The sequence below is a fragment of the Homalodisca vitripennis genome, chromosome 4, assembly GCF_021130785.1.
Source record: "Homalodisca vitripennis isolate AUS2020 chromosome 4, UT_GWSS_2.1, whole genome shotgun sequence".
Lineage (NCBI taxonomy): Eukaryota > Metazoa > Arthropoda > Insecta > Hemiptera > Cicadellidae > Homalodisca > Homalodisca vitripennis.
Window position 1 is genome coordinate 61,170,139 of NC_060210.1, and position 12,813 is coordinate 61,182,951.

At 34.3% G+C, this 12,813-nt stretch overlaps 1 protein-coding gene across 1 annotated transcript in view; it reads left to right on the plus strand.

The window, feature by feature from the left end:
• Nucleotides 1–504: 504 nt before the first annotated feature.
• LOC124359362 (xaa-Pro aminopeptidase 2-like) overlaps nt 505–12,813 on the plus strand; it is a 33,083-nt gene continuing 20,774 nt past the window's right edge. The window contains exons 1-7 of the mRNA XM_046812042.1: nt 505–727; nt 1,769–2,030; nt 3,582–3,702; nt 5,942–6,088; nt 6,231–6,444; nt 7,441–7,674; nt 10,634–10,702. Of these exons, the coding sequence (XP_046667998.1) occupies nt 508–727; nt 1,769–2,030; nt 3,582–3,702; nt 5,942–6,088; nt 6,231–6,444; nt 7,441–7,674; nt 10,634–10,702 (1,267 nt within the window). The 5' untranslated portion in view covers nt 505–507. The remainder of the gene's footprint in view (nt 728–1,768; nt 2,031–3,581; nt 3,703–5,941; nt 6,089–6,230; nt 6,445–7,440; nt 7,675–10,633; nt 10,703–12,813) is intronic.

A 12,813-nucleotide genomic window follows, 5' to 3' on the forward strand; every position in this document is an offset into this window, starting at 1 on the left:
GGGAAAAGGGATAAACTATGGATATTCTATAATCTATTCGCTGTTCGCCCAGACTCTGGACAATGTGTGAGCAAACAAAACTGGTTTCTCGAGTTTCGTGTCATACACTTCAAAGTTCCTGGTGTACATATTAGTTATTGACCAAAACTATAAGACCAGGAGTATAATATGTGTCTGAATTAATTTATTTAATTTGTTCCTCTGAATATTTAAGTCAATACTGTAATTACGATAATGTATGTTTGAAGGATGTTATCATAAATACATAAAACACTCACAAATATAAATTTAACGACAATAAACGTCATTAAACGCGTTGACTGCGACATATGGACTAGTGGGCTTGCTGCCTGAAGAGATTACGTATCATCACTCAGTATAGACCAGTAGTGAAGCAATAAAAGTCTTCTGTTTCTCACATTTTAATACTAAAACGTTGCTTAATATAATTGGCAAGATAGACACATTTAAGACTTATCATAATATCCCTGCTTTTGACAGTCAAGCATGCCAGAATGGGTAAGCAACAGGCTGAAGCCCGGAGGCCGGATAGGGGCGGATCCCACCCTGGTGTCGAGCGCTGCCTGGGAGCGCTGGGCCAAGAAACTCGCCGAGAATTCCGTCTACCTTCTACCCATCCGCAATAACCTCGTCGACTTCATCTGGGGATCAAGCCAACCGTCTTACTCCAAGCATGATGCCCACGTCTGGCCCATCGAGTATGCAGGTCAGAATCCTGAAGCCTCTTCCCTCGATTTTATAAAAATAACTCAAGCTTTGAAAATAGCCCATATGATATTAGGATATTTAGGATTATTTAGTCCATTTGTAACGTTTTTCTCACATGATCGATTTTACGTTACTAATCAATGTATTAACATTTTTTGTAGAATTAATGCCTTGTAAACATTTGCAGAAAATCCAATTCGATTGTTAGGATGATTGGTTTCTAGAAATCTTAATATGTCGACAAATTCTAAATAAACATCATGTTACTAGTGATATATTTTTCCCTGAGATGTCGTCTTTCCTGGTTTATCGATTCAACAAAAAAACTCTGATACAGTTTAGGAAAACACAAACTATTTACACTGAGAAATTTAATTTTTTCAAATTGTTCCAGAAAAGTTTAGTAACAGTCACTCTAGGTCTTTGGCTGTTGATTCTTTCGTACCTTTCTATGTATGAATTAATATGCTTTCAAGTGGTTCAGAAACATACATTTTTTATGAACAGCAGACGAATTTAAATAATGCTCAACACTAGAGCATTTGAGTATTTATTTTCTTGAGTTATTTATTGTTTGCATGAGAGCTGGCTGTACTGGTTCCCATCTTTCCGTTAGTCCCGTAAAGACAATGATACACCTTAAATATTCTACGCCTTTATTGTTGGTCACGAGTTATGGGAGGTGCCTCATTTTAAAGACATAATTAATACCTGTATGCAGCATAACGCTATTATGGTACTTTATCGTTAAAATACTCGTAAAATATAACTTTAAAATAAAAATGGAAAAGTATTTGTAATCAAAAATAAGGGTACAAAAGTGTTATGTGAGATTTAGCATTGTTCTTAAGAGGTATAACTAAAAGCCGTTTCATTACAGCCCTTCTTAAGAGACAAAAAGTGCAACTGATTTTTTAAAGAATTTAATAATTGTTAAATTTAAGGTAGTATTTATGTAAGGTTTTAGAGTATTTGTGATGGATGGAGATTCAGTAAAGATCAATTCCCTGTTATCAACCAGTATCACTGTTTGTAAAAGGGAAAACGTGGCAGGAGAAGGTGGCGGCAGTGAGGACGATGGTGGAGGGCCATGGGTGTGACGCAATGGTGGTGACGTCACTAGATGAGATCGCGTGGCTCTTGAACATTCGTGGGCGAGATATTCCGTTCAGCCCGGTGCTGCGAGCCTACGTGGTGCTGACCAAGAGTCAAATATCCATGTACGTGCCACCCAACAAGCTGGACCTGTCCGTGCAGCGTCAACTGCGCACCGACAACTGCTACAGTGCTTTCTGTGTCAGGTAGGATCATAGCTTTCCAAAGTGCTTTCTATATCAAGTAGGAACATAGCTCTCCAAAGTGCTTTCTATGTCAGGTAGGAACATAGCTCCCCAAAGTGCTTTCTATGTCAGGTACGAACGTAGCTCTCTAAAGTGCTTTCTATGTCAGGTACGAACGTAGCTCTCCAAAGTGCTTTATGTGTCAGGTAGGAACATAGCTATCCAAAGTGCTTTCTATGTCAGGTAGGAACATAGCTCTCCAAAGTGCTTTCTATGTCAGGTAGGAACATAGCTCTCCAAAGTGCTTTCTGTGTCAGGTACGAATGTAATTTTCCAAATTTATTCCTATGTCAGGTAATATTTTTAGCTTTCTACAATATTACCTGTTTTATTTAAGGTGTTTTATTTAGTTACGAACATAGCTTTTTCGGATGATTTCTGTCACATAGAATTGTAGCGTTTTACAGTGTTTTTCATCGGGTTCTAAGGTAGCTTTCTGGAGTTATTTCTATCATACGTTGCTGTCTAGAATACTCTTACTACTATGTGTCAGGTAGCATTAGTATTCTCTGGAGTCTCAAGTCTTCTTTATATATTTCGTCCCAGTCAATACGGGCGTCTTCCCAAGAGTTAATCTCTTCAATCATTAGTTGACAAATCTTTCACCTAGTCAATGTCAATCACTTAACCACAAGATCACAATTTTCTGCCTACAATGATTTTGGCAGATGCGTTGCTTGAATCTGGTGACAAAGATGTAAGGGATACTGGTCCTAATGTTTTTCAAGTATCTGGGCTGAATGAATAGGTTTATAAAATAGCACTCTTTCTAGAATTTTACCATAATTTCCCTTTGAGTATTTTACAAAATTTATTTTTGTTCCTGTTAAAATAGCATTACCATCCTGTAATATAAATCATAATAGTTTGTCGGTGTTACTGATGAAACATAAAATCGTATACCCTGTAATTACATGGGTTAATGCGTAGATACTTTCTTTAAAACGTTTCTAACAGCATGTATGGTAATGGGCCTCTTTCCGGTACATCTGAGACTAGCGAAAGTCATCATTTTCTCGTTTCTGCCAGCTGATTCTCCCCTCTCTTAAACATTACTTCACTATGTAAACAATTATTTACCTATGTAAACATATCCTTCCCTGCGTAATCAATTTAACTTCCATTATTTAATTTGACAGGCCTATGTTCAAACAGCAAATTTAAACACCAAAATAAATGATAAAATAATGAAACGTTTCCTTATGGAAAAGTAAATAAATACTAATCTATGGAATGTTAGGAATATTTTAAAAGATTTCTTTTGCTTTTCGCATAGTGAAAATACTTAAAAATGCTCGGTAGTATTTTCTATGCTCGGGTCGCCTCGCGCGTGAATGCAATCTCACCGCGCAACAGGTCACTCTCGAGACTAGTAATGTAATGAACTACACCTGTATATGACGTAATATATGAGTATAAATTATTATTTATAACTCCAAGGTGCATCAAAGTGTAGCATACATTACATTACCCACAATAATTATAGTGTGAGATGTGTGATCTTGTTGACAGATTACAAAACTACACATCTATCTGGGAAGACCTGAGAACTCTGTCCCAAGTCTGGAAGAAGGTTTTGTTGCCAGCAGAGGATGAGTTCTCTCAGGGCGTCAGTCGAGCAATATACACAGCAGTAAGTGAACCACACTGTTTTCTATTTACATTTAAAAATTTCATTATTAAATTCATAATATACATTAAAACATATTCGTTAAAATCTTTAATCTTTAACAGACTGTGTTAATGTTTAAGAAATGTTTAGACAGTTAACACAGATGTTGAACATGAATTAATTGCTACAGTATGAATATATTCCAATATGGTGACTGCTTGAGAAGTTTCAATATTCCAAAAGAGATACTTATAGTGCAGTTAATACAACAATGTGATAAGGGTTCCGCTTTTCTGTTAAAGCTCTATCTTTGTTCCAATTAGCATAAAATCGGAACTTATACAAACATTATTATTATTCTGAAATTTCTATTGTGAATAATAACACGGAATACAGTGCAAACAACAGCATAATCCCTTAGAAACAAAACAAACCTGTGTAATTTGTAATGAGGATACTTGCAGAATAATAAAAGCATTATACATATTAGTACGAAAGATGAAATAATAATAAGTGATTAAAAATCATATACACTCTTCAATTAGAAGTTAGAATTTATGCTTATTTTACTGTTTTAAAATAACTCTACTACAATGTACGTTAATCTCTTACATACCTTGTTTAGAAAGATGTATTATCAGTGACGTATACTGCTCATTTAAGTTTTGTTAAATTATGTCCGTCCCATGACGGCTTCTTAAAGAAATGAATTTACTAGCGCCTTGCAAATGTATTTCGTTATATTCCCCCATTTTATGTTAATTCTTTAAATACACTTGTCTTTTTAATACCAGGAAAAACTTAACATAAGAGTTAAGCAATTAATTAAATTTTAAATATACACAAAGTCAATTTTCAACTTTATTTTCTGCCTGTATCCTGGTATCAAAGGCACATGAGAGCTCACGCTAATATTTTAAAGTGAAGAGCTGGCATCTTTTGTGGAGGTATTATTTATAAGAGAAGCCCTGATGAAATAAAGGATAACAAATCAAAGGTATACCTAGCCCAGATTCAGTGCTTTGACGTTTCTAACCATGCGACAGCAACCTGGCTTCCTCGATTTGTTACTAACAGTTGACTCGTGTAATGAAACTCTCGTAATGTTTAGATTCTCATTGTATATAAAAAGTATATCAACAAACATATATAAACATGTTTCTACAATTTTCTCTTTAACGTCACATTCTTATAATACCAGGCACTCTAATAAGAGTGGGGATCTCTGTCATACTATTAATTAAGTCATATTCAAATACTAACTCATTTTATATATCTCAGACCTTATTTAGAAATGTATGTAACAAATTTAGTAATTTTTCTTTAAACCTTGTCTATTGAAATATTCAAACATAAAGTTACAAGTTTTCTACTGCATATTGGACTTGAGGAGGCCGAGACCTTGTTACTGTCCGAGTGTGGGCGGTCATGACCATTCTTGTACCAACTGTTTGCTCATGATTATGGTTTACCTACGACTAACTGCTACAGTAGAAATTACTGAATACTACATTATCCCCCCTCATTCCCATCTTCGGCTGTAGACTTGAAAAATAACCTGTTGACAGGTACTGGAATGCACTGATGGCGATGGACATTGTATTAATGGAGACAGCTTTAGTTAGAGATATATCAGTGCTACATTCCTGGGAGATAAGTTTGTAAATACATATTAGGTATTAATAATACGACTCTAGCCTACGCACAGGCTGCTTGGCCATGTAGGCTAATTTCCAAACACTATGTTTAATACTTTTAGTTATTTATTGTTAATATATATATATATTAATTATCAATTTATATATTAATACTAATTGTAATAGTATTGTAATTATACAGTAAATAAACTTTCTTTCATTTCATTTCTCAATATGTGAGAATCTTAATTAAGCGATGACTTTTATTGTCTTTTACTAGTTTCCCGACGGTGATATATGTCTCACGGTCAAATCTGAGAACAAATTATAGTTTTAAATTTTTAACCTTTTTATAACCACTCATTTCAACCCTCATTAAAAGTGGCTGAAAATCAAGTTCTTTTTCAGGGAAAATTCCTGTATCAATTTCAAGAAAGCCGTAATAAGTTTTGTGCTTATGCTGCGCAAATTTTGCTATCGGCCCTCAGACTAATTACGATTCTATTACTATGTAATTCTTAACTTTGATATACATTTTGATATGTATTGTCAGATATTTATAACATAGTATAAGTTAAAAGTACGCTCTGAGATCTTATTTTTCGCCATTCTTTGTCTCGCAGATTCCCGTGGACAAGAGACATGTGGCTCAATCCCCCATCATGACGTTGAAGTCCGAGAAGAATCCCACAGAGAAGGAAGGGATGAGGAAAGCCCACATCAGAGACGCTACAGCATTCTGTGACTTCATGGCTTATCTGGAGGACAAGGTTCGTATTCATATGCCACTTACTGTCTATTGCAATTTGCAGTTAGCTTAGGTTTTATTGTCTGAAATATGTTTAGATTTATTTCGTATGAGTATTTTGGAGGTAACCTCAGTATCGTGCAAAGTTACAATTACAATTTCAGATGGCGGACGGAGAGAACTGGGACGAGTTGAAGGTTGCACACTATTTGGACAAGTTTCGGCGGGAACAGAATCTGAACAGAGGCATAAGTTTCCGCACAATCGTCGCCTTCGGCCCCCACGCTGCCTGGCCCCACTACGTGCCATCCAACGTGACCTCCCTGTCCGTCGACAGGTCGAGCATCCTCCTCATCGACTCTGGCGGCCACTACCTGGGTAAGTTGTTTCTGGTGTCTTTCTAAGAATTTTAAATGTTGAGAAGCAAGTTTCATCAAATTCTTTGATTTCAAGTTTTAGAATAATCACTTATCAGTACGAAGCCAATATATTCGATTTGAGTTTTAAGTCATATAATTATCAAATTTGTTTAGCAATTTATTTTTTTTATGCTCTTTTCCTTGTTGAACAAGTCAAAATATCATCTTACGTCGTGCAAAAACACATAGTATTTGTTCTTACTCTATGTTTTATACCCGAATCCATAACACCCCCTTGGACCTTATTATTCAGTAAGAATGTTATAACATAGAATACGGAATCGCTCAATACAGAACAAATAGTAGCTGGATAGTATTGATAAAAATCATTTTCCATTGACTCATACACTCTGTTCAAATTCAAACCTCTTACTCAGTAATTCCAAAGCCCTCCAAAAATGAATGATGATTTCAGCAAATACTTGGTACCATTGGAAGTGAGTCTTAGCATTATTTGAAAACATTTATAATTTCAATATTTACAAATTTGTTTAACTCCTTTAGTATAAACGTACAGTCCTACTATTCTCTTGAGTATCTTATTACACCAACCTTGTATACTACTATAGTAAGTGATTCTCGTCAGTTTTTGTGCGATTGTCACTTTGTTTGGTTCACAGACGGAACGACGGACGTGTTACGGACTTTCCACCTCGGCAGCCAGTCATTTATGTTATGCGACTGTTACTTTGTTTGGTTCACAGACGGAACGACGGACGTGTTACGGACTTTCTACCTCGGCAGCCCGTCATTTATGTTATGCGACTGTCACTTTGTTTGGTTCACAGACGGAACGACGGACGTGTCACGGACTTTCTACCTCGGCAGCCAGTCATTTATGTTATGCGACTGTTATTTTTTTTGTTCACAGACGGAACGACGGACGTGTCACGGACTTTCTACCTCGGCAGCCCGTAATTTATGTTATGCGATTGTCACTTTGTTTGGTTCACAGACGGAACGACGGACGTGTCACGGACTTTCCACCTCGGCAGCCCGTCAGACCGGGAAGTGGACATCTACACGCGAGTGCTGATGGGGTGTATAGACCTGGCCATGCTGCAGTTCCCACATTATCTCCCCATCCGCAACATCGACGTGTTGGCGCGTGCACACCTCTGGCAAGCGGGGGTGGACTACAGGCACAGCACTGGGCACGGCGTTGGAGTCTATGGTTCAGTCCACGAGTGTAAGCCAACTCTGTAGATTTTTCTGACGTAGTATGTTATCTGAAGATAATATTTAAACTAAGTTGTATTATGAACTTATAAGGAATACACAGTGAAGTTCTAGTAAGAAAGGTGTTTCGTGATTAATGTTGGGATAAGTATCTGTAATGTTTTTTCTCACCGTTGTGTGTACGTGAAAACATGGTTTGATATGGCAGTTATGCATATTAAGAAGCGTCGTATGTAAATTCAATTTTAGTTTCATACTCTAAAACACGGTACTTGGAGACATTTGTTTTTACCTGAGGTTCTTCTAAGCATTTCTACAAGAATAATTGTCCATATCAACATTATATAGTTCTTAGTGTATGTAAATTTATTAATGTTATTTATACCTGTGATACTGCTTGAGTTTAAAGTTATTATCCTAATAGTTACAAAATTGTATTATCTAATAATATCAATAGCTATATATTTACATTTTACCAGCTTCTTCTTATTGGAAACTAAATGCTTAATATATGATCAAACACTCCAATAAATGAAAAAAATTTTATTTTGTGAGGCCTTTCGTGCTCAAAGAACATCGTCAGACCCATATAACTGAAATAAAAGTAAAGTAATAATACAAACAATTTAGATTTAAATAAAAATATATGTCTTGAATAATACAAAGAGATAAGATTTTAAAGGCCAGGAAGTATGTCTACTGTATATATAAAAATTAATATTTAATTAGATTAAAGGCAGTAACGGTGAATTTTGTAGAGGTCCAGGCTCATTATTTACTAAATAATTTTGGAAAAATAAATTTGTCATTTATTGGAGTGTTTGATCATATATTAAGCAGCGATATATTTGTTATTTTTTCTAAAACTTATTCCCTTTCGATTTTCATTTTATGATAGTCACTCTCTAAATATTGCACTTATTGAAATTTTTCGAAAAAGAAATGTACTGAAGCTATTTCAAAGTTATTAATGCGCTGCTACGCGATGCCTTACCTTTAATAACAACTTAATAATTTGAAAAAGCGAATGAGGAGTTATTGTTACAATAGATCAGTGGGCGCTGTCTCAGGAGGGACGTTTTATCATATTTGCTAAGGACATGTAGTCTTAGAGAGTTCTCATGAAATTATCTGAATGATTTGTGCATATAATAAATACATGAACTGCTTGAAATGAAGACTGTTCATATCATTCTTAAAAAAATATCTAACATTCATAAAATAATTAAAACTAATTTAATTTTAAAATTATAAGTGATTATTCCATTTCCCAATTTTGCTCAAACAACTATACCCTCAAAAATTAATACTATAGCTTAATACTCGTCACAAATAAACAATTAAAATTTAATAGTATTATGGGAAAAATATTTATATGACTATTTTTCAATTTTGATTTCTTAATAAAATTGAGTATAATATACGTAATCGATTTATCATGTTTGAGTTTTTGTGCTGATCGTTCTCAACTCAAACAACTAAAATAATATGTATATTTTATAAAATGATAACGTTCCGTTATTTTTAAGAATGTAAGGTAAAATGGATTTATCACTAGAAATAGCAAATTTAAATGTGTAATGTGAAAATAACAAATGCTCGTCAATGGGGAAATTAATTTTTCAAGAATGTTACACATGGTGGAATAGCGCCTGCAACTACAAGAAATACTCATGTACACTTTAATGTACCCACGTTGCGTTGCTTACTCTCAGTTATTTGCACTAAGACGTGTGCAGTTTCCGTCACTCAATAACTAACACATTAATTATTTTGTTAGTTTCCTTACTGTTGTATATTTTGTTCTATCTATTAAAAACACTTGATTTAATCTTGAGTTACCAGGCCGAAATCCCAAGGTGTAAAAAGTCTCAGATTTAAAATACGTTGTTGTATTATATATTATATACGTATATATGATATTATGTATATATCATGGCACTGACTGTAACCAAAATATGCTATAACCGAAATTTTATAATAAGCTTATAAAATCAAGCAACTTTTCAAAAATGGCAAGAAATTATTGTATTCAACTCAAAACATAATTTCTTAAACAGTGCGTCAAGGGAATAAAACATTATTAAATATTTGTAATCGTCAGGAAATATGGCATACCCTTCTTAATTTCTTTGCTTCATTAAGAACTTTAATATAACATTGTAATTAATAACCTCTCGATGTTCAAGAGAACAGAGTTTTGTGTTAGATTAATTTCTTGCAAATTTCAATTTTCTTTTTGAAAACTACTTCTTCCCATAACAGTTTTGCCTACAATATTATTTAGACAGATTGGAATAATATTATATTTGCTAGATATGTTACCTATACATTTTTATTGTTATTGCACTTGAAAAACATAAAAAAAACAAATTATCAGAATATTTCATGTATTTTACATTTTCATTTTCCTGCAACTTTCAATCACAATTAAGGGTTTATATATTACATACCAAGTTCTACGTTCTGTACCCTTTTCTGTAGTGCTCAACACATTTGGTGTTAGTTGAACATTTGCTTGATTCTCTAGATAAAAAGACGGTAAGTTAACCGTGACATTAGGCTATTACGGATCGCAGAAATGAAATTCAGATTGTCTTTGCGGCAGAGTATTTTAAATAGGAAGTGTCTGTATAAGACCTTTGCCTGTTTAGGGAAAGCGCTTAGGAGATTAGGTAATCTATGTTTTCCAACATTACACAACACCCTATCTCGTAACAAAATTCATTATATGAAAATAATTAAAATGTAAAATATAAATAATTCATTAGACGTCTATTTAATTTATTGAGATAGGCTACTTACTTCTTATCCTAATTAATGAACAATATTAATGTAACGAAGGAGTATTTATAGTATAGGTTAGGAGGGATTATTGTTTTCTATTTTCTTCCAAATTTATCTTTATATAGATGTATGTATGTTAACTTATACGAAGTTTTAATTAAATTTTCTTTGTTTTCTTGCAGCTCCCATAAACATCAATTGGCAGAGCAAAGATGCAAAGATGTTCAGAGTGGGCTACTTTTTCACTGAAGGTAACTTCGTTAAATTTATAAATGCTAACAATTGTGCTTATTTTAATTCACCACGTTAAACAATATACTGGAGATGTAGATGATTCTCTTATTTTTCTTTTTTTTTAATGAATAATAAGTACCAAACACCAGATCATCTCAGTTATACGGCTTAAACATTTGTGAGTACTATTTTTTGCTCTATTCCAAAATAATGATTTGTCGAAATTTTCATGTCTTCAAATTGCAAGTACAGTAGAACCCCTCATATCCGGCCACCACGGGACCGAGCCTCTGGCCGGATAACGATTCGGCCGAATAAACCAACCTACAGTACACAGCACTTGACGAAACGAAACAATTGTACTGTACTGTACTAACCGCACTGGAAATAATCAACGAACTGTTTACAGGTTAAACCTATTAGCTCAACTGAGAACAACACAGGAAAATGTAAACAAATAGATACACCAAAATAACGCAAGAGTCGTGGGAGACTACTGCGTGCAACTGCGCGTCTGCAAGCCGTGGTAAATAAATTTCAATATTGGCTTCCGGGAAGTGGCCGGATAAACCGAGGTGCGGTAAAACCGAGGCCGGATATGAGGGGTTCTACTGTAGCATAGAATGAAAAATTTCAATTCTTAAAATCCAAATCCGATAACTATATTCATTGTATTTCCATAAAACATACGCCGTAAAAAAAGCGCTAAACATTTATTATTGTTTATGTACAATAGTTGGAATTATTTTTTTACTTAGTGTCTTTTCCAAAATTTGATGGATATCAACATGCAATTTGTAGAGACAAGAGAGAAATAAAGATTATTATTATTAGATTATATCCGCGATATGGTTCATCAGATTGAACATAATCAAAACTTTAGTCGAGACCCCTTTACAACAAAGTCTTATCTCTGCCCACAAAGCGAAGTTTGTTAACATTTTATACATAACACTTTGTTCTTGAAAAATAATAAATAGTTACTTTCAGGAGAGGAATAAATATTAATACATTAACAAATATAAATGTTATTTGTATATTTTTTCATAATATGTGACTGTAGAAAAGGCAAGTTTATAATTTTAAACCCAAATGAGAAACCTCCATTTTGAATAAAGACGAGAAAAATGAGCACCTTGGTATTATCCGGAGGCGACAATTTTTGGTAAAATACTCTTACCGGTGACCTAAAACCCTACATTATTAGAAAGAACAGACTTTGTTTGACTTGTGAAAACTACAAGTCATTATGACGATTGGTTCTTGTTTTCTGCCTCCTATAAGGAAGCGACGTCGACGAGAAGGAGACTACTTTGTTCCTATCTCCTACGTGTTATTAGACTTTACAAATAGGTTAATACATACGTACGTATTATAAATCTAAAAATTTAACGAGTGCTCACATGATCTGAGTTTGAATTTAAGTACTATCTTAAGAAATGTTTTTCCTTTATCGTAAGGCTCGACCGAAGCTCGCACTGATGACCGTGGGGCATTTCCGAACGGTACTTTCCCGACCTGAGATCACGTGCCAGATCGACCAACGTAAAAGTGCTTCGCTGGCGCCCGCACTCCTGGCGAAAAAATAAAAATATTCTCGAGATAATACCCAAAGTCAAGCTCAGATCTCGTGAGTGCTCGTAAATGTATTTTCGTACTGTTAGTAATATACTTATGATAACCTAATCTAAACCTACTTATATCGCCTAATGACAAAGAGTCGATTGGGACGTAGTGACCTACTTCTCGCCGACATCGCTTCCTTTTTTTTGGAAGGTAGAAATAAAAAACGATCGTCATAATGCTATGTAATTTTTAGGTAAGTCAAATAAAGTCTGCTGTTTCTAAAAATGTAGTTTATTTAGGTGTAGGCCATTTGATTATATATATATATATATATATATATATATATATATATATATATATATATACAAGGTGTTTGAAAAGTATGGGTACGGCTTAATATTTTACAAACCATAGCAGATAACATCTATAAACTTTGCACAGTGTCATATGGCTATGTAAACTATTTTTTCTTGCTATTACCATGACATGCCAACCATGGGGGGACGGCCCACAGAGGAAAACATGGAAATCTTAAATGAAAGCATGGGTCGAGTGATACCTC